Source organism: Artibeus jamaicensis, unplaced genomic scaffold (assembly GCF_021234435.1).
Source record: "Artibeus jamaicensis isolate MK-2021 breed Jamaican fruit bat unplaced genomic scaffold, CSHL_Jam_final contig_601, whole genome shotgun sequence".
Classification (NCBI taxonomy): domain Eukaryota; kingdom Metazoa; phylum Chordata; class Mammalia; order Chiroptera; family Phyllostomidae; genus Artibeus; species Artibeus jamaicensis.
This window is the reverse complement of record NW_026521902.1, coordinates 3,088,640-3,107,476: the sequence shown is the minus strand read 5'-3', so window position 1 is coordinate 3,107,476 and position 18,837 is coordinate 3,088,640. Positions and strand designations below refer to the sequence as shown.

The window sequence follows — 18,837 nt, the reverse complement described above, 5'->3', positions numbered from 1 at the left end:
CCTGTTTAATTTAGTCTTGATTGCTGTTTGCCTGTTCCTGCATGGGATTGACCCTCAGGCTGGTTGGCTAAGGCTCAACCTCAATTATGGCATTTGAGCTGCTATGCAGGTGCTTGAAACAGAGGAAGTCCGGAATTCCAAGGGAACTCATGCAAGTTCACCCAATGCAAAATGAGGAGCACAATGGGCCCCTGTTGGTACCTAACATGGGTTCAGGTCTGTGAGGTGATTCTGGCATGGGTTTATCTGGTATCCTGTCACTCTAGACCACAGTAAGCCTGATTTGCAACAAGTGAGCCAGCTGAGCTGGGTAGGCTCAGGAAAGCTTTGCCATAATTTTTATAACATTGGTCACATTTTAAAATTGAATTATATTTCTATACATCAGAAATAACTGATTCAAAAGTAAAAAATACAATAAAATACCAATCACAATAGCAGTAAGAGCTATAAAATGTCTAAGAAATAACTGAACATATATAGAACCTCTGTGAAAAAGTGAATTTAAAAAAGCACTATGAAGAGCAAACAAGATGATTTGAATAAATAAGGAAATACCCTTTGCTTTTGCCAGGGATGACTTAATATTAAAAAATTATTCCCAAATGGTTTTATAAATTCAATATAACTTCAATCAAAATTCAAGTTTCATTTTGAAGAACTCAATAAACTCACTGTGAAGTATGTATGATAAAATAAAAATCTACTAAGAGGCACACAAACCTTGGGGGTGGGGAGAACCAGAAATGTGTGTCCTCCCAGAGGCCCCAGCAGGAAAAAAAAAGTTGGTCTTTTCTTGTTACTAAGGTCTTGACCTTGTCCAAGACCAAAGGAAACCCGAGTTTCATATCTTTTCCCCCAACCTTGGCTTCTCTCATTCATATTACAAATGTACCAACATTTCTTTATCTGTTCTTCTTAATCCACACTCCTCCACCCTGGTTATTGCCTGGGGTGCTGGTCTGTACAACATCACAGACTCCCAAGCTCCTTGCTTCAAATTCCTTGCTTTCAACCTTGTCCAAAAAGCTGAAGGAGGAGGGTGAGGTCAGGGATTTTGTTCCCTTGGCTTCCTCCCTGCAAGGTTACCTTGGGCTGGCTGTGCCCCTTGACTGAAGGAAACTGCTACTGACAAGGTTGTGACTCTATAGACTCTATAGAGTTTGCCATCCTCCTGATTGATAACCCCTTCAATCCCTTCTCTTTTCAGGCCTTGTGGTAGTGACAGCTCAGCTACTGTGTCAGTTACCATCTGTCACCCACTTCTTTGTAAACATTTCCTTGTAAATAGACTCTCCTTGAGCTATCCTACTTTGAGTGTTCCCTGTTGTCTGTTGTGGTTCTGATACAGTGAAAGTCACTTATTTCTTCATTTGCTTCCCCATACTACTCTGGCCATAGGATCTTGGAAGCCTCATATACAATAAAAAAGTGGGGAGTGCTGGCCAAGATGGAGGTGTAGGTAAAAACTGTTCACTTCCTTGTATAACCAAAACAAGGATCACAACCAATCTAAAATCAACAAATAACCAGAAACACCAGAAAATCCAACTGCATGGAACTCCAACAACCAAGGAATTAAAGAAAAAATCTACCAGAACAACCAGATTGGTAAGAACCTGCAGCAAGGCAGGAGACTGTGCATGTGGGGCCAGCTGAGAAAAACATCAGTAGGCTTGGAGCATGTGGGCGGAGCTGGCTGAACAGGAAACTGAGATTCAGAGTTGACCGTGGACTACAGCAGTTGCCACAGTGGGAGAAACTCCCAGTCTCACACAAGAGTTCATTGGAAAGTGCACTAGGGATGAGCAGGTGAGCTGCATTGTTCCCTCTCTGGCTTCTCCCCCACGGACAGCACTTCAGTGCAGCAAAGAGGGTTGCCCTGCCCCCTTCCAACTTAACAGGTTCACCAAGACAAAGAAATATGGCCCACATGAAAAACAGAGCAAAACTTCAGAAAGAGAGCTAAGTGATATGGAGATAGCCAATCTACCTGATGGAGAATTTAAAGCCCTGGTAATCAGAATGCTTTCGGAACTGATTGAACTTGGTCGAAAAATGAAAAATACCCAAAATGAAATAAAGCAAAATATTCAGGGAACCAACACTGACAAGAAGGAAACCAGGACTCAAAGCAATGATTTGGAAAAAAGGGGGAAAATAAACATCCAACTGGAACACAATGAAGAAACAAGAATTTTTAAAAAGTGAAGAGACATTACAAATTTCTGGGACAACCTGAAACATTCCAATATCCAAATTATAGGGGGTACCTGGAGGAGAATAACAAGAGCAAGAAATGGAAGACTTATTTGAACAAATAATGAAGGAAAAACTCCTCAATCTGGCAAAGGAAATAGATTTCCAGGAAGTCCAGGAAGCCCAGAGAGTCCCAAAGAAGTTGGACCCAAAGAGGAACACATCAAGGCACATCATCATTAAGATACCCAACATTAAAGATAAGGAGAGAGGCCCTGGCAGGTGTAGCTCAGTGGATTGAGCATGGGCCTGCAAAACAGAGGGTTGCTGGTTTGATTGCCAATCAGGACACATGCCCAGGTTGTGGGCCAGGTCCCCAGTGGGGAATGTGTGAGACACAACCACACATTGATACTTCTCTCCCTCTCTCCTTTTCTTCCCTTCTCTATAAAAATAAATAAAAATTTTAAAAGATAAGAAAGCATCTTAATAGCAGCAAGAGAAAAGGATACTGTTACCTACAAGGAGTTCCCATAAGACTGTCAGCTGATTTCTCAAAAGAGACCTTACAGGCACGAAGGGGCTGGAAAGAAGTATTCCAAGTCATGAAAGGCAAGGCCCTATACCCAAGATTACTCTTCCAGCAAAACTTTCATTTATAATGGAAAGGAAGATAAAGTGCTTCTCAGATAAGGTCAAGTTCAAGGAGTTCATTGTCACCAAGCCCTTATCATATGAAATGTTAAAGAGACTTATCTAACAAAAAGAAGATAAAAACTGTGAACAGTAAAATGACAACAAACTCACAACTATCAACGATGGAACCTAAAAGAAAAGAAAAACAATGAAAACAAAAACTAAGCAAACAACTAGAACAGGAAAAGAATCAGAGAAATGGACATCACATGGAGGGATTTCAGTGGGGAGGGGGAAGGGAGGAATAGAGGAGAAAGGTATAGGGAAGAAGAAGCATAATTAGTAGGCATAAAATAGACAAGAAGAGATAAAAACATGGTATAGGAAACAGAACTCAAAGAACTTAAATGTACAACTCATGGACATGAACTAAGTGGAGGGAATGCTGGAGGGTTGGAGGGTACAGGGCAGAGGGGGGATAAAGGGGGAAATTGGGAAAACTGTAATAGCATAATCAATAAAAAATACTTAAAAAATAAAATTTTAAAAATTAAATGGCAAAAAAAAAAAAAAGTGGGAGAGAAAAGGTTGGCAGAGCCAGTAAGCCCCTGTTTGGGAACAATCTCTGTGGGTTTAGGGCCTCTCCATTCTCTGCAGCTCTTGGGGACAGCTCTCTGCAGCTCTGCAGAAGGGGTAGCAGGAAGCACCAATGTGGTATGAGGTCTTGGGAATGAATGCCAGGCTCTCTGCAAAACCAAAGCGAGGACGAGGTTAGACTCCACCCTCCTCTGTCATTCAATTTCCCCAACTTCACTTCGCAAACTTGAGAAGATGATCTAAATATAATTTTCCTAAATAGACATTGATATTACATACCAGTGCTTGTCTGTTCCTTTCACATGAATGTGTACATGAGTAAGGAAACAGAGAGAACCTGAAACACAGGAGCATGCTCTCCCTCAGGAAACGACGCTGAGGATACCCAACAGCCACTGCTGTATATTTGGGTTTTATTCCCATTGTCTTTAATGCTCAAAAGAAAAACCTCAAAGTTGAAGCCCACAGTTCTGTAAAGTAGTGTTATCTTCACTGATGGCTGAAGATACTCCCTGCAGTGTGCATGCTCTCCTGGACACAGAGCCAGCTCTTTTGTGGTTGGAGGGTAAGGCTACATGAACTTCAAAGTCAATTCCAGCTCCAAGTTCAGCTTTTTAAAAAAAAAGAGATTTATTATTTATTTTTAAAGATAGGGGAAGAGAAGGAGAGAAACAATGTGTGGTTGCCTCTTGTGAACTCCCCACTGGGGACCTGGCCCACAACTGAGGCATGTGCCATGACTGGGAATCAAACCAGCAACCCTTTGGTTCACAGGCTGGTGTTCAGTCCACTGAGCCACAGCCAAGGCCAATTTCAGCTTTTAAAACAAACAAGACATTGGAGGGAAAGAATTATTTGTTATGCCACTTAAGATTAGATAACCCAAACCCCAACTTCCTCTCTCTCTCTCAATCTCTCTCTCTCTCACACACACACACGCACATGCACCTCCTTTGGCATTTTATGTTCCACATGCTACTGTCCTCATGCAGTCCTGGGGCTGGCCCCTGTAACCCCTCCTCTACCTCCCTTCCAGGCACCAGTCACTCCCCTGTGTAATGACATACACATCTTCCCTTTCCTCCCTGTTGTAACCTGGCATCCCGGATCCCAGGAGACATACATAGCACTTTCTGCTCCCCATCTAGATGGGAATATACAAGGTTAAGGCAGAGAAAAAACGGCATGGGAATCTCCAGAGGAGAACCGGAATCTATCCAATTAGTTGACCCCTTACTTTCCTCTGGGGATCTTGTCACTTTGCTTCCCACTACTGTGATCAGACCCAGACCCAGACCAGATGTGCAACTTCTTCAAAAGTATCTAGGCACAGGCAAAACCCAAACCTCTACCCCCAGACTAGACTAGACTAGAGTAGAATTTCAAATGGAATTTGCTTTGTGAAACAAATAGAAACAGAAACAGTGAATGGAAAAATGAAAATAAAACATGACAAGACTTCAAATAGGAAGTTATTAAAGAAAACATAGTCAAGTAGAAATTGATGATTACTCACATGACACCCAAGCTAATTAATTGAACACTATATAAAAACTTAAAATGAAACACAAAACTGATAAAAATTATGGAGATTAATTTCTGAGCCTATACTTACTAATTAGCATAGCACCCTTTCCCTTCCTACCTTCATGGCCTTGCTCAGGAATTACCATTTTGAATTCATGAGCACTTTCCCCTCCTGTTGACTTCTCAGTAAACTTCTTCCAGAAGAGGTGCCCTGGTCACAAGGATCCTTCTGAAGAAAGCATGGGTGTGGAGGAGATTGGTTCATGGGGTGGACAAACACTGAGCACCTTCTTTGGACATCGGGTCTGTATGAACAGTGCTACTCCCACTCTTATATAGGCCCCCATCAGCATAGAAACTGTCCAAGGATGAAGGGACCTAGTCTCTATGACCAGCCCTCCCGCCCACCCACAACCATGGACATCAGCACACAGGAAGATTCCACACAGTCGCCTGAATGTCACAGCTCATCAGATTCTGGTCACATGTGTTCCTGTATAGATACCTGTTGGGAACTGCCCTGCCTGGTTTTATGAATTGTAACTGCCTCCCACGGCTAATTGAATGACCTCCGTGTAGTGGCCTGCCCAGGAAGGGGGCTAGCCACTGAATCAATAGGATGAATGTAATGGCTAATAGCCTGCCCAGGAGGGGCCTCACAGCTGAGTCAACAAGATCAGGGAGAGCAAATAATTAAGTAACTGGGAAGTAAGAACAAAGAATTTTGTATGAATTCCTATCAGAAGTTCTGCTTTCTTGCTTCTGTAAGCTGCTTCCTGCTTTTGAGACAGAAGTAATGGTCCGAATGAAAGACCACCCCCTCACCCTATATAAGCAATTGTTCCCCACTAATTGGGGCCCAGAATTTGGAGACTGCCTCCTCTGGGTTCCTCATGGGTAAATAAAGTTCCACTCCATCCCCCCAAAAGTGGCTGAGTTGTTTTCTGTAACATCCAGAATGCGAGCCACATGAGACAAAGCTTGTCTCTGGCAGCAAGTGCTACTTCTGCTTCTTCCTTTGCCCCCAAGACATGGTCGATGTCCATGGCGGATACGGCCCCTCAGAGAGGGGCAACCTAGGCCGGACATGATCACTTGGGAGGCCATAATGGAAGGACTCGGGGCTGTGACAAAGAGGGAGCAATGGACCCTCATCCCCAGCTATTGTGACATAGCCTGAGTCCTCATTTCTGTCTGGGAGAAGCACTTTCTGGCTCTAATCCATTTAAGCCTAAAAAACCTATGATGGGGAAGGCGGTGCATCCCTGTGCTAGAAAGGTCAGGTATCTGGGGTAAATCAAGGCATAACAAAGAATATATAAAAATCCTGTGAAACCTCTTTGTTTAGAATGCTCTCATTTAAATGATAAGGATCCCAGCAAGAAGTTTGTTCCTCAAAGTTTTGTGGCTCCTTAGCTATCTGACCCTGATTGAGAATAAGCCCTCATGGTTCTTTGAATGCTATCTATTGTTTGATTCTTACCTGTATTCTTGTGCAAACAAACCCAATAAAAGCCCCTTGTGGAGGGGGCTCTGGGCCCTTTCCCTCTGAGGGATCGGCCACCTTGCCTCCCCAAGCAGATCATGCCTAGTAAACACTAGGTAGTGTTTACTTTCACCCGTGGTGGATGGGGGGACTTTGCAGGCAAAGTTGCCCCCATAGATACACCTACTGAAACACACCTCTGTAACTCCTGGTTCTCCCTCCACAATCCTCTGTTAGGCTAAGTTCATGAAGCACTTCTCTTTATTTCTGGTGGGCTGAGGATTTGCCTCAAGTCCAGTATCCAACTATGATTCCAAAAAGAGTGGCACAGCCCAGCTTTCTGTGTCCAGGAGGAGTCACCCTTCTCTGGACACAAACAGTACCTGGCTTTTGCAATTTGAAATCCAGTACCCCACAGTGGCTGCCCTTTGGGTTAGAGTTGGGAGGGAATGGAGGCTGGCTCTGAGGAGGGGTGTGCCCACCAGCACAAGGGGCCTCAGAATAAAACCGTCCACTTACTTCCAGTTGAGGTGAACAAACATCCCATAAAGAAATTGTTCTTATACCTTAAACAAGTTATTTAACCTCTCTGAAACTCACTTTCTTCATGTGTGATGTGGAGGGAGACAATTTTTTCTTTGTGGGGCTGTGGTGAGATACTGTACAAACATAAAGCTCTTAACCCGGTGCTAGGTCATGATCAGCACTCAAGGTATATTCTGTTCCCCACTTAGGATATTGAAGAAATAACCACCAGAACTCAGATCTAAAGTTAAGCTCTGCCCTTTGAATCCTGACTATCTGAAGGTCTGTGTCAGGGTTATGATGAGGATCAACTGAAATAATGCGTGTAAAGCACCCAGTGTGGTGCCTGGCCCAGAAAGTTGAGTCACTATTTTGGGCTCCCTTTGTGCCGCTCAAATGTTTTTAGTCATATTCAAGTATGAGCTCATTTAATCCTCATAAAACCTTTTATGAAGTAAGTGAAATAAACTGGTAATCCCTTCCTCTACCTGATTCTGTGACTCCATCCCATCACAGTTCAATTTCTTCTTATGAATTATGAATTTTAAAACCGCCCAAATTCTGTCTTTCTAGATGGAGAAATGCGGGGAGGACTCCTCCACTCCAGTAGGAGAGAATCAACCCCAGTCCCCAACTCTGCCCACGGTCCCTCCCCAGTGACTCAGGAAAAGGCAGGAAAAGCAGTACTTCCACCAGAGTTTATTCCTCAGTGATATCACCAGTGACTCATTGCCCTCTGTGTCCCAGTGGGGCTCCCAGGAAGGCCCTTAGCCCTCCTCCCCAGATTATATTCACCCCAGAAATGTAGCCTTGGACAATTACTTGATTACAGGATATTCCCAGAAATGAGTTTCTCCAAGTTGCTGAGGTGTACATGGGGAGGAGACTGGGAAACACAAAGAACTGTGTGGAGAAACCATGAGATCCAAGAAAACTGGAGGCTTGAGGATGTTAGAGGGCACAGCAGCATCACTAAGAGTTTGAATCTCCTTGTCACTTGGAGTGAAAGTCGTAGAATCCTGCCTCTAAGAAATGTGCCGACCTACAGAAGAAGTAAAAAGGAGATAATAAGGCTTCTGACCAACTTGACTTCATCGTTTATAACCATCATGCCAGAGCCCCTAACGCAGTGATACTGAAACTTCCATCACTACCTTCCGCCTCCTTCCTGTAGACACTCCACTGGGTAGAAGAGGAGGGCAGGCTCTCCTCTTTCCTGCTCCTAATTCCAACAGTGGTGGCTTAAATCATGCTGGTGGCCTGATCCTGGTGGAAGCTCACCCTATTATAAGCACCTTAGCTGAACCCAACACTGACCCCCCCAAACTTCACCCCTTCCAAAGGAGCAGTAGGTAAACGGACCAACACAAATGTTACCTTCTGGAAAATTGGAGCCAGGGAGGGCAGTATAGCCTAGGAGAGGAAAATATTTGATTAGAGGACAATCTTTGTGGATAAAAATATCTGGCATTATTCACAGCAAATGAGATAGCAATGGGAGAACCAATCACAGAGAGAAAGTGAGTAGAGACTGGGAGTGAGATCAAGAAGGTTACTCACCAGAGGAGCCAGCTCTCCGCCAGCTGAGCAAACCAAGAGAGAAGATGAGGAGGCCCAGGCCGAGAGTTGCTATAGACACAGAAACCTTCACTGTCTGTATCGGGGACAGTCCAGGTGCTACAAAAATAGAAACTTACTAGAACCAATTTCTGTTGTTCGTTCCCAGAGCAACTTTATTCCGAACTCTACTTAGCAGAGTCAAAGGTGCTTTATCACAACCTCAAGGGTCTAGCTCATGCCAACTCGCTCCTCAAAATTCCCACCCTGTGAATCACTATTCCTAGCATAACCCTGGGGGATCCCTAGAGGTAGCAGCTTAGCTTCTAGTTCCTCTGTAACATGGTGGTCCTCTCAAGGCATCCTTCTCTCTTCCTTCGCCCCAGAGAATAAAGCATTCCTCATTACCTCTCTGTTTACCCTATGGTGACAATGTTTGTTCCATTACTTTTTCTGAGTTTTTCCTATTAAAATGTATTGCCACCCCTCCCAATCTCCAGTGGTTCTATTCTGTAAGTTATGTGTCTCCTCCTGTCCACATCCAGATTTCCTGTGTGTTCTTCCAGAACCTGCCTTCACCCCACTTCACAGTCCCAGAGCTGATCCTACCCTAAATCCTGTCCCACCTAGATTCCTTGCCCTTGCTAAAATGAACATCCCACAACCAAAGAGAACTCCTTGCACAGGCTGTGAGGGAGCCTTTTCCAAGAGAGCCTGTTGGTTCCACTCTCTGCTTGTCACACTGCCCAACAAGACACACTATCCCCACGGCGGGGGGCGGGGGTGTCTCAGCAGCCAGTCTGGGATCCTGTTCCCTGGCCCTTGTGAACACTCTTCCTCTTTCTCATTTCTTCCTCTTCTCTTTCCCAAGAATTCCCAAATCTGAGTGTAACTTTCCTCCATTCCCTTAACTACTTCCAATCCTGGGGTTTGAGCAATCATGATTGGTGCCTTGTTGATTAGCTCCCAACATGCACATCCAAGTGTTTACCAGCCATGGCTTTTCCTCCCTGACCGAGCAGCCCAAATGTAGTACTATCCCATGTCAGGAGACAGTCCCTTTTCTTCTGCAACCTTCTTTATTTCTCCCATTCTCATTACTGATCTGACAACAGAATAGTTGAAATCTAAGGGTCCTAGAATATTACATCACACTTTTTGGTTCTGAAATCTACATCCCCTTCTCAAGACAGTCCTGTTCCCTTCCCACCCTCAGACGAGCACATGACATCAACACCACCACCATAGCAACCACAAAAGTAACTAACTTTTCTTTCTTGTATCCCATTGGCCCATCTTCAGTCATAAACCCTCCATAAGTTTCTCCAGGCCCCATTCTCATGCTTGGCATCTCCCTCTCTACAATACACCACAGACTTCTCCGCATCTCACCCCCTCTGCCAAAATATTTGTGCTCATTTTCGACCGCCCACTTGCAATACCTTTCTGCTTTAACCCTACTTCCCTCCTGCCATGCACTTACTCCAGTACACAAGGATGGGCTCAGGAGCCCCAATGTGCTCCACCACACAGATGTAGGTGTCCCCAAAAGAGGGGGTTGTGGCTAAATGGGAGACGGTCTGGTATGTCCAGTCTCCATTGGGCTGGGCAACCTTATGGGCACTGCCATGAGGAGGGACGAGCTGCCCGTTCTTCCTCCATGTGATGGTCACATCTGCTGGGTAGAAGCCCCACACGTAGCAGGCCAGCATCACGGACTCCCTCGTGTTAAAAGGAGTGGTTTTGGCTACTTGCACAGATGGAGGCCCTGCAGAGAGGAAAACATGGTCATGAAGGAGGGATGGCCTTTTCTCCACCCCGGCTTCTTTCCTTCTTTAATTCTGCATGGATTTTGCCAGCCTGCTGTCCTCATCCCCACCCCAGGCCACCACACGTCCCTTTAAAAATAAGGAATCAGAATTTACTCCTGCTTTGCTCTTTTCCCACCCCATTCTTTCACTGCCCCTCCCTTTTTCCTTCTCTAAAATTATGTTTGATCACAGTAAGTACATGCCAGGTCTGAACTGCAAGCTGTTTCAGACATGACTGTACTTACCTCGAGCACACAAGCTAACAGTTGTCCAGGGTTGTAAGTTGGGGTTTATGTAAAGGCAGAAAGAGACTTTTGTCATCAAACCTCATTTAACAAATTAATTTGCTAAATAAAGTGCTTTTTCCCCAGATAGTTTAAGGAAATAAGCCTAACTCAGGACTCTCTTAAATTTGCAAAAGTGTAGTTCAAATTAATAAGATTGTTAATGTATACATTTTTTACTAGTTTATTCTCCTAGCATACTCATCTGCTTGTCTTTCTCTTGGTACTTTCCAACAAAATTTTAAAAATTGTCTTGAAGCGCAGATTCCCCAGCCCACAACCCCAGATACTTTCATTCTAAGGGTCTGCAGGGCTCTCAGGGGCTGCACTTTTAACAAGTACCTTCCCCAGGCAATTCTGAGAAAGAAACCACACCTCAAAACACAATACTCCATTCTGTGGAGATCATTTCCTTTTACCAGTCTCAAGTCATTCTCAATGCATGGGAGTAAGGGAAGAGAGCATACATGGTCAGAAGCTTTATAAATACTCCCATGCCTGGGTCCATCCAAGACCTAGAACATCATCAGGTCTTGGGACAGAAAGGCATGAACAATTATGGAAAGCCATTCTGGCTATTCTGACACACCCCTGGGAGAACTGGGGGCTGCCTCCTGAGATGCCTGCCTAGGAGGAAAGCTTGTGGACTCCCCACTCAAGAGCTCCTTGTGGGCTCCAACATCACCTCTCCTGTATTCCCTCCCCAACCCTACCAACCACCTTGTGCCCCCTTCGGTGTCAGTCCTCCCTCTTTTGACATCCAGGTCTACACATTTTCTGCCCAAATCTCAAAACCCTCACCTGCTGAGGGATCCTCCTTGGCTTCCCCTCTCTTAACTTTGCTTCCTAATAGCCCATTGGCACCCCTCTCTCCTTACGTGTCCTTTGGGTCAGTGATCCCCAAAAGGGCTGTGTGTGTGTGGCACAGTTCTGAAGCCCCTCAGATAAGCGCTGGAGCAGGTCTTTCTGTTCGTTGAGGTAACTGGAGAAGTAAGTGGCCAAACCATTCAGCACCCCAAATTCACAAGGGACCATTGCTCTCTCCTTTGGATCCCAGCAGGTCAGCAAATCTTTGTTGAAGGAGATACAATATGTAAAATCCTGTGGAGTCCCATCATCATCCAACAGACAGGTGCTTTCCACATGGGCCACAAAGCCACCTGCAGGAGCCAGAGAAGAGGGCAGGTCAGAAACCAGGCTCAGCCCTGGCTGGTGTAGCTCAGTGGATTGAGTGTGGGCCTGCGAACCAAACAACTACAGTTCAAATCCCAGTCAGGGCACATGCCTGGGTTGTAGGCCAGTTCCCAGCAGGGGATGCATGAGAGGCTACGATACACTGATATTTCTCTCCCTCTCTCCTTCTCTTCCCCTCTAAAGATAAAAAAAATAAAATCTTAAGGAAAAAAAAGAAACCAGGCTCAGTGACACCCAGGGAGCTGGGCACACGTTTCCCACCTCAGGCAGTATCTACTGACCAAGCTCATTAACTGGAAGCCCCAGGAGCCCTGATTAAGGAACTGGATAGTAGTGGCAAAGATGTTTTTAGAACCTGTTTCCTCCTCACGTGAGACCAAGGAGCAGCCCAATACTATTTGCTTGCGTAAAAATGATGATTTACCCCGGACAAGACCTTCAATAAGCCACATTGTTGAGTGAGAAAAGGGGTCAAGGGAAAGAGTCAGCCTTGTTCTGCGCTGGACGTGTTGTTAAATATTCACTCCATACATATTTATAAAGTATCTCTGTGTGCCAGGCACTGTGTGAGGAGCTGGGGTACAACAAACAAGACAGATGTGGTCCCTGCCTACATTCCAGCACGAGATCTGCATTATACAAATAATTACACAACTCAATTACCATTAAAATTGCTACAAAGGTACAGTGCAAGTGCTGTCAGAGTATATAATAGGGATACAAACTAGCCTGGGGCATCCAAATCCAGTAACAAAACTGAATTCCCTTACCCAGAGAAAGGGGCAGAGGAAGGCAGGTCCCAGGAAGGAGTGTCCTTACCTGCTCCGGTGCAGCCGAGGCTGAGGCCCAGCAGCAGCTGCAGGAGTGTGGTCATGATCGGCTCTGAGAAGACACAGGGAACGTGGTCCCCTGGACCACCTCTTCCAGGGCCTTGAATTCTTGCCTGCTCCAGAAACTGCAGCCCAGGTGAATGATCTCCAGACCCTGAGTGGAATATGGTATTGCCTGGGCCCCTTGATCCCCACTAAACAAGTGGTTTGGAGCCACACAGCCCCTAGACATTAACTTGTTCCTGATCTAACGAGGTTGTCAAATTGGCTATTAAACGTAGAGACAAATCGGTGAGTGCCTCAGCCTAGTGTCATCAGTTGCTAGGTAAATCTCATCCTGCCTTAGGCTCTAAACAACTCCAGGTCTTTCTTAACTCTTCTTGTGGAACAACCAGTCTGTAGGTAGATTTCCCTGAGTCAATGGAGAGAATACATCCACTATTCCCAGGATGCATGTAGCCTGTCCTGCCCACTGGTTGAACTGTTTCCTTTCAACGTCCTCCCCAAAGACGGACTAGATAACCTCCTTTGTTCCTTAAAGGGGGGTTACTTGGGAAGATATTCCATTACCCTTGGTCTGTCCTGTCACCCAGCAGATGGAGCACACAGGCCCTTCTGAGGCAGGTGGCAGAGGCAGGATTGCTGAGAAGGAAAGAGGCATGGGAGAGTGAGGGTTCTCTCTGGCCTCAAAGCAAGACAGCAGAATAAGGAAGGCCAGTCCATGCAGGGTCAGGGACATGGGCCTGAAAATCCCTTCCTGGCCCAGTCTTCTTTCGTCCAGCCAGTGGAGTTTCATTTCCTCCTTTCTGCTTTCTGGGACAGGAGACCCTATCCTCCTACACTCTGAGACACCTCAGGACAGACTGCAGTTAAACTCCACTCAAACCCCTTGATAAATACTGTCGATGGGCTTGTACCTGAAGCTCACCTGTCTTCCCCAAACTTGAAACTCCCTGTGTGTTTCCTCCACTGGTCCCATCTAAGCCAGGGCAGGTCCTTGCATTATGAAGCCATGAGAAAAATAAGATAAAACTTCTCTACTGTTCTTCCCTTGGAAAAGGCAGGTTGATCTATCTATCTATCTATTTATTTTTAAATCAAATTTATTGGGTTGATGTTGGCCAGTAGGATCATATAGGCTTCAAGTGTATATTTCTATGCTATGCAATCTGTACATTGCACAGTATGCCCACCACTCAAGGTCAAATCATCCTCCATCACCATATGTGTGGCCCCCTTTACCTTTTACTAGCCCCTACCCCTCTTCCCTCCAGTAACCACCATACTGTTGTTTGTGTAGATGTTTTTCTTATTTGTTAATTTATATCTTTCAGTTTTATATCCCACATGTCAGTGAAATCATATGGTTCTCAGTGTTTTCTGACTACCTTACTTTGGTTGGCATAATATTCTGAAGGTCCATCCATGTTGTCTCAAAGGGCAATATTTCATATTTTCTTATGGCTGAGTAGTATTTCATTTTGGGGGGGCTCAGAATAAACTGGAATTATCTTCTGGAGAGCACCCCTTGTATTGCAGGCTTCCCTCGCTAGGCAAGTATTCTAGGAGCCCATCTGTATCAGTGTACCAGATGGCGTTGTTGCGAGAGGCTGCGTTTGGCTTCAGTGAATTTTTTTGAAGACTCCTTCAATATGTTTGCCCATTTCGTGGTGAGTGATTTACAAGTGCACCTGCCCACACTGCACTGAGTGTTGAGTAGTTTTTGACCAAAAACAGCATGACCCCCATGCCCCACCCTCCCTAGTCACCCAATCTTGCCCCAAATGACTTACTTTGTTTCCTCTGGTTGAAAAAATTCCTCAAAGGGAAATGTTTAGCCAACGTGCAAGAGGAGAAACAAAAAATAGTAGAATCACTAAAGGGCATCAAAATTGACAAATTCAAAAACCGTTTTCAGCAGTGGAAAAAAATAGGAATATTGCATCAAATGGAGAGTACTTGAAAGTGACCAAAGTTTAAACATGTAAAAGTAAGTACACAATTTTTTAAAATTTATTTTATTTATTTATCTTTGGAGGGGAAGGGAAGGAGAGAGGGAGAGACACATCAATGTATCCTGTATGTGCCCTGACTGGGAATCGAACCGCGATTCTTTGATTCGTAGGCCCGCGCTCAATCCACTGAGCTACACCAGCTAGGGTGCAAGAACACAATTTTTTAATAAATAAATTCCTGTTTTTGGAGGTCCCCCCTCATATGTACCACATATTCTTTATCCAGTTATCTACTGAAGGACACTTGAGTTGTTTCCATGCCTTGGCCACTGTGAATAATGCTGCAGTGAACACGAGGGGTGCAGCATGCATATATCTGTGCCAGTAAATGTTTTCAAGTTTTTGGAGTAGATACCCAGAAGAGGGATTGCTGGGTCATATTATAACTCTGTTCTTAATTTTTTGAGAAACTTCTGTACTGCTTTCTATAGTGGCTGTACCAGTTTACATTCCCACCAGCAGCGAATGAGGATTGCTCTTTCTCCACAACTTCTCCAACATTTGTTATTACTTGTCTTATTGAAAATAGCTATTCTAATAGGTGTGAGGTGTTATCTATCATTTCATTGTAGTTTTGATTTGTATTTTCCTAATAGCTAGTGAAGTTGAGCATCTTTTCATGTATCTGTTGGCTGTTTGTATGTCTTCTTGGGAGAAGTATCTGTACAGGTCCTCTGCCCATTTTTTAATTGGATTGTTTGTTTGTTTGTTTGGTATTGAACTATATGAATTCTTTATATATTTTTATATTAACCCCTTGTAGGAGCTGTTATTTGCAAATATCATCTCCCATTCAGTTGGTTGCTTTTTAATCAATATTTTGTTGTCAGTTCTCTTGCTGTGTAAAAAATTTTTAATTTGATATGGTCCCATTCACTTATTTTTGCCTTTATTTCCTTTGCATTTGTGGGGTCAAATTCATAAAATGTTCTTTACAACCAAGATCCATAATTTTAGTACCTACATTTTCTTCTATGTAATTTATTGTTTCACTTCTTATATTTACACCTTTGATCCATTTTGAATTAATTTTTGTACATGGGGACATAGTGTAATCTAGTGTTATTCTTTTGCATCTGGCTTTCCAATTTTTTCACCAGCACTTATTGAAGAGGCTTTCTTTTCTCTTTTGCGTGTTTTTGGCTCTTTTGTCAAAAATTATTTGCTCATATACTTGTGGTTTTATTTCTGGGCTCTCAATTCTGTTCCATTGGTCTGTGTGTCTGTTTTCCTGCCAATACCATGCTGTTTTGATTATCATAACTCTGTAGTATAATTTTAAGTCAGGTAGTGTGATATCTTCAGCTTTGTTCTTTTTTCTCAGGATCGTTTTGCCTCTGTGGGGTGTTTTGTGGTTCCATACAAATCTGATGATTTTTTATTCTATTTCTTTAAAAAATGACATTGGGACCTGACTGGTATGGCTCAGTGGATTGAGCGAGGGCCTGCAAACCAAAAGGTCACTGGTTTTATTCCCAGTTAGAGCACATGCCTGGGTTGTGGGCTGGGTCTCCAGTAGGGGACACTCAAGAAGCAACCACACATTGATTTTTCTCTTCCTCTCTTTCTCCCTCCCTTCTCCTCTCTCTAAATGTAAATAAATAAAATGTTTAAAAAATGACATTGGGATTTTGATGGGGATTGCATTAAATCTGTATATTGTTTTGCATGATATGGCCATTTTAAGCATGTTAATTCTTCTAATCCATGAACATGGAGTATCTTTCCATTACCCTGGAAAAATTAATTTTTAAAAAGATTTTATTTATTTTATTTTTAGACAGAGGGGAAGGGAGGGGGAGAGAGAGGGAGAAAAATATCAATATGTGGTTGTTTCTCATGTTCCTCGTACTGGGGACCTGACCCACGCACAACCCAGGCATGTGCATTGACTGGGAATTGAGTTGGCGACCCTTTGGTTTGCAGACCAGCACTCAGTCCACTGAGCCACACCAGCCAGGGTTGCAAAAGATGGATTTTTGAATGGCAATTCATCCATTCATCCTCCTATCCCATTGTGAACTATATCACTGGTGACTTTTTCCATCACAAATTTACAACCCTAAGTTGGTTTCTCTGTTTCCCAGAAGACTTCATAGTTGCCTCTTCTCGCCTTGGTTTCTGAAAGCTCTTGGATTTTATTTAATAGCCAGTTAAACAAAAGAGGATTAGAAGGAAGCCCCTGCCACTACACTTGTCTGTCCTCCATCAAAGTCCCTGATTCCAAGAAATTTCTTATCTTTATGAAGAAAATGGAAGGAAAAAACAAACAAACATGGAGCAATGGTAATACTGAAATGAATGAATATCAGAAATAAAAGACTTATTTCATATAACTGAGCTTAACTGGAGGTGCGCCCATGTTTCCTGGCCACCTGCACTCTCAACCTCACCCTGGTGGTAAGATTGTTCTAGACTCTAACTGCCCTAATGAACCATCAAGTATGTTGGAGTGGGCAGAAAATGGGTTGGGAGTCCAAAATTTGTCAAGTTTCTACTTTGTGACAGATTCTATACTAGGCAGGTCTTTTAGAAGCCATCTCATTTAATCTTAAAAGATCTGTTAATTGTCTTCATTTTAGAGTTTTAGAAATAGGTCCAAAGATACACACTGAAGGTCTAGAGGTGCACACACATAAATTTGAGTGTGCCCACATGCTCGATATCTCCTGGGACTAAGATAACCTTGCAGCTAGTGGCGTCCTCCAGAATTCCTTCTGCTTGTTGAAATTCTGTCTCTTCACTTTCTCTTTCAAAGTTTTCAAATGGGCAAAATCTCCTACACACACACACACACACACACACACACACACACACACACACACACACATACTTCCCCCATATGTCCTCCACCTTCCCCTAAGTAGGAGGAAACTAATCTTGCCAGAATTGGGTCTTAGGATCCTTTTCAATGTTTACAAAGCCTGGCCTAGCACAGGACTTCTCACCCACCGTGTGGCTGGCTTTGGTATGGCCCTCGGCCAACACAGTGATGCTAAGAGGGGTTCCCTCTCTTGCCTAGGACTCTGCTCTGGCAGCTAAAGGAGATGTGAAACCTGTAAGGCAGCAGCAGGAAATGTAGATTTCACTTCTTTGTTAATGAGAAGACTTGAGGGTGATTTTTAGAATAAGGAAGGACAGAAAAACCCAGAGACCTGTGCTCAGCAAAGCAGTTTCTTCCTTCCCTCTTTCTCTACTTCCCCTTAACGCTACTTTTCTTTTGTTTGTTTTTACAGACATAGCTCTGTTCCCCACCTCTAGTCAACCCAAAAGAATATTTCAACTGCCCCGTCCATTGCTGGTGATTTGATCACTATTTTTGTAGCATCAGGATCACAGACGTTAGTTAGGGAACTCCAGGCGCTTTCCACACACTGTCCCAATGTCACTGCCAATATGCAAGGACCCCAGAGTGAGTCCTCCCTTTCCTATGTGCCAAAAGTATCCTAACCAAGGTGTTTATGTGCAAAGCACTACAAAGAATATCCAGAGCTAGGAGATATGGACTCTATCCCCCATCACTTGTCATTCACTTAGAGGTCAGTTGGGGAGTGAGAATAAAAATCTATAAAGAGAAGCATTTATGTTAAGGTGAGTAAGCAGTAAGTCCAGTAGACTTAAAAGAAAAAAGAGAAATCATCATGGACATGGTGGACAGGGGGTCCTCTCCATTGAAGCAGTGCTCGGGTGAGCCTTGAATATGCGGCAGGATTTTAGTCAGAGAAGAGGAAGACAGTTGGTTCTCAGTCATGGCATGTAGCTCCACAAGCCTGGCCATGTTATGAGGTGCTATCCCAAGTCTACCAGGAGCTGAGCTGGCTAAAGCAAAAACAAACTACAATAATGTCACTGGCATTGCACTTTGAAGGAGGTCACAAATGTGTTCTCATGCTTTTCCTGAGATTATAGCCATAATAATAAATCTCTTCCAGGTACTTCCTACCATCGCTCCCTCTAAATTCTCAGGTTCCTCTTCTGGACAGACGGTTTTAACTCAAGCCTCCACTTTATAAACTCAAAAATTGCTCAACCTACAAATTACCTGTAATCTAAAACCAATAGTATGAGGCCACTTTTGTGACTTCTTTCAATGTCTTTTCAAAATTACACACACCCGCACCTACCAGGATTACACTAGTCTGCAGTCTGTCAACCTTGCTCCGCCCCTCCTCCCAC

At 43.9% G+C, this 18,837-nt stretch overlaps 1 protein-coding gene across 1 annotated transcript; it reads right to left on the bottom strand.

Annotated features, from left to right (window-relative positions):
- Positions 1-7,653: 7,653 nt before the first annotated feature.
- LOC119052984 (HLA class II histocompatibility antigen, DM beta chain) lies at positions 7,654-12,899 on the bottom strand. The gene is made up of 6 exons (XM_053670679.1): positions 12,636-12,899; positions 11,501-11,782; positions 10,011-10,295; positions 8,531-8,647; positions 8,348-8,383; positions 7,654-8,012 (listed from the first exon to the last, which is right to left on the bottom strand). Exons 1-6 carry the CDS (start codon positions 12,688-12,690, stop codon positions 7,996-7,998), a joined length of 792 nt encoding a protein of 263 aa, XP_053526654.1. The 5' UTR covers positions 12,691-12,899; the 3' UTR covers positions 7,654-7,995.
- Between the last annotated feature and the right edge of the window lie 5,938 nt (positions 12,900-18,837).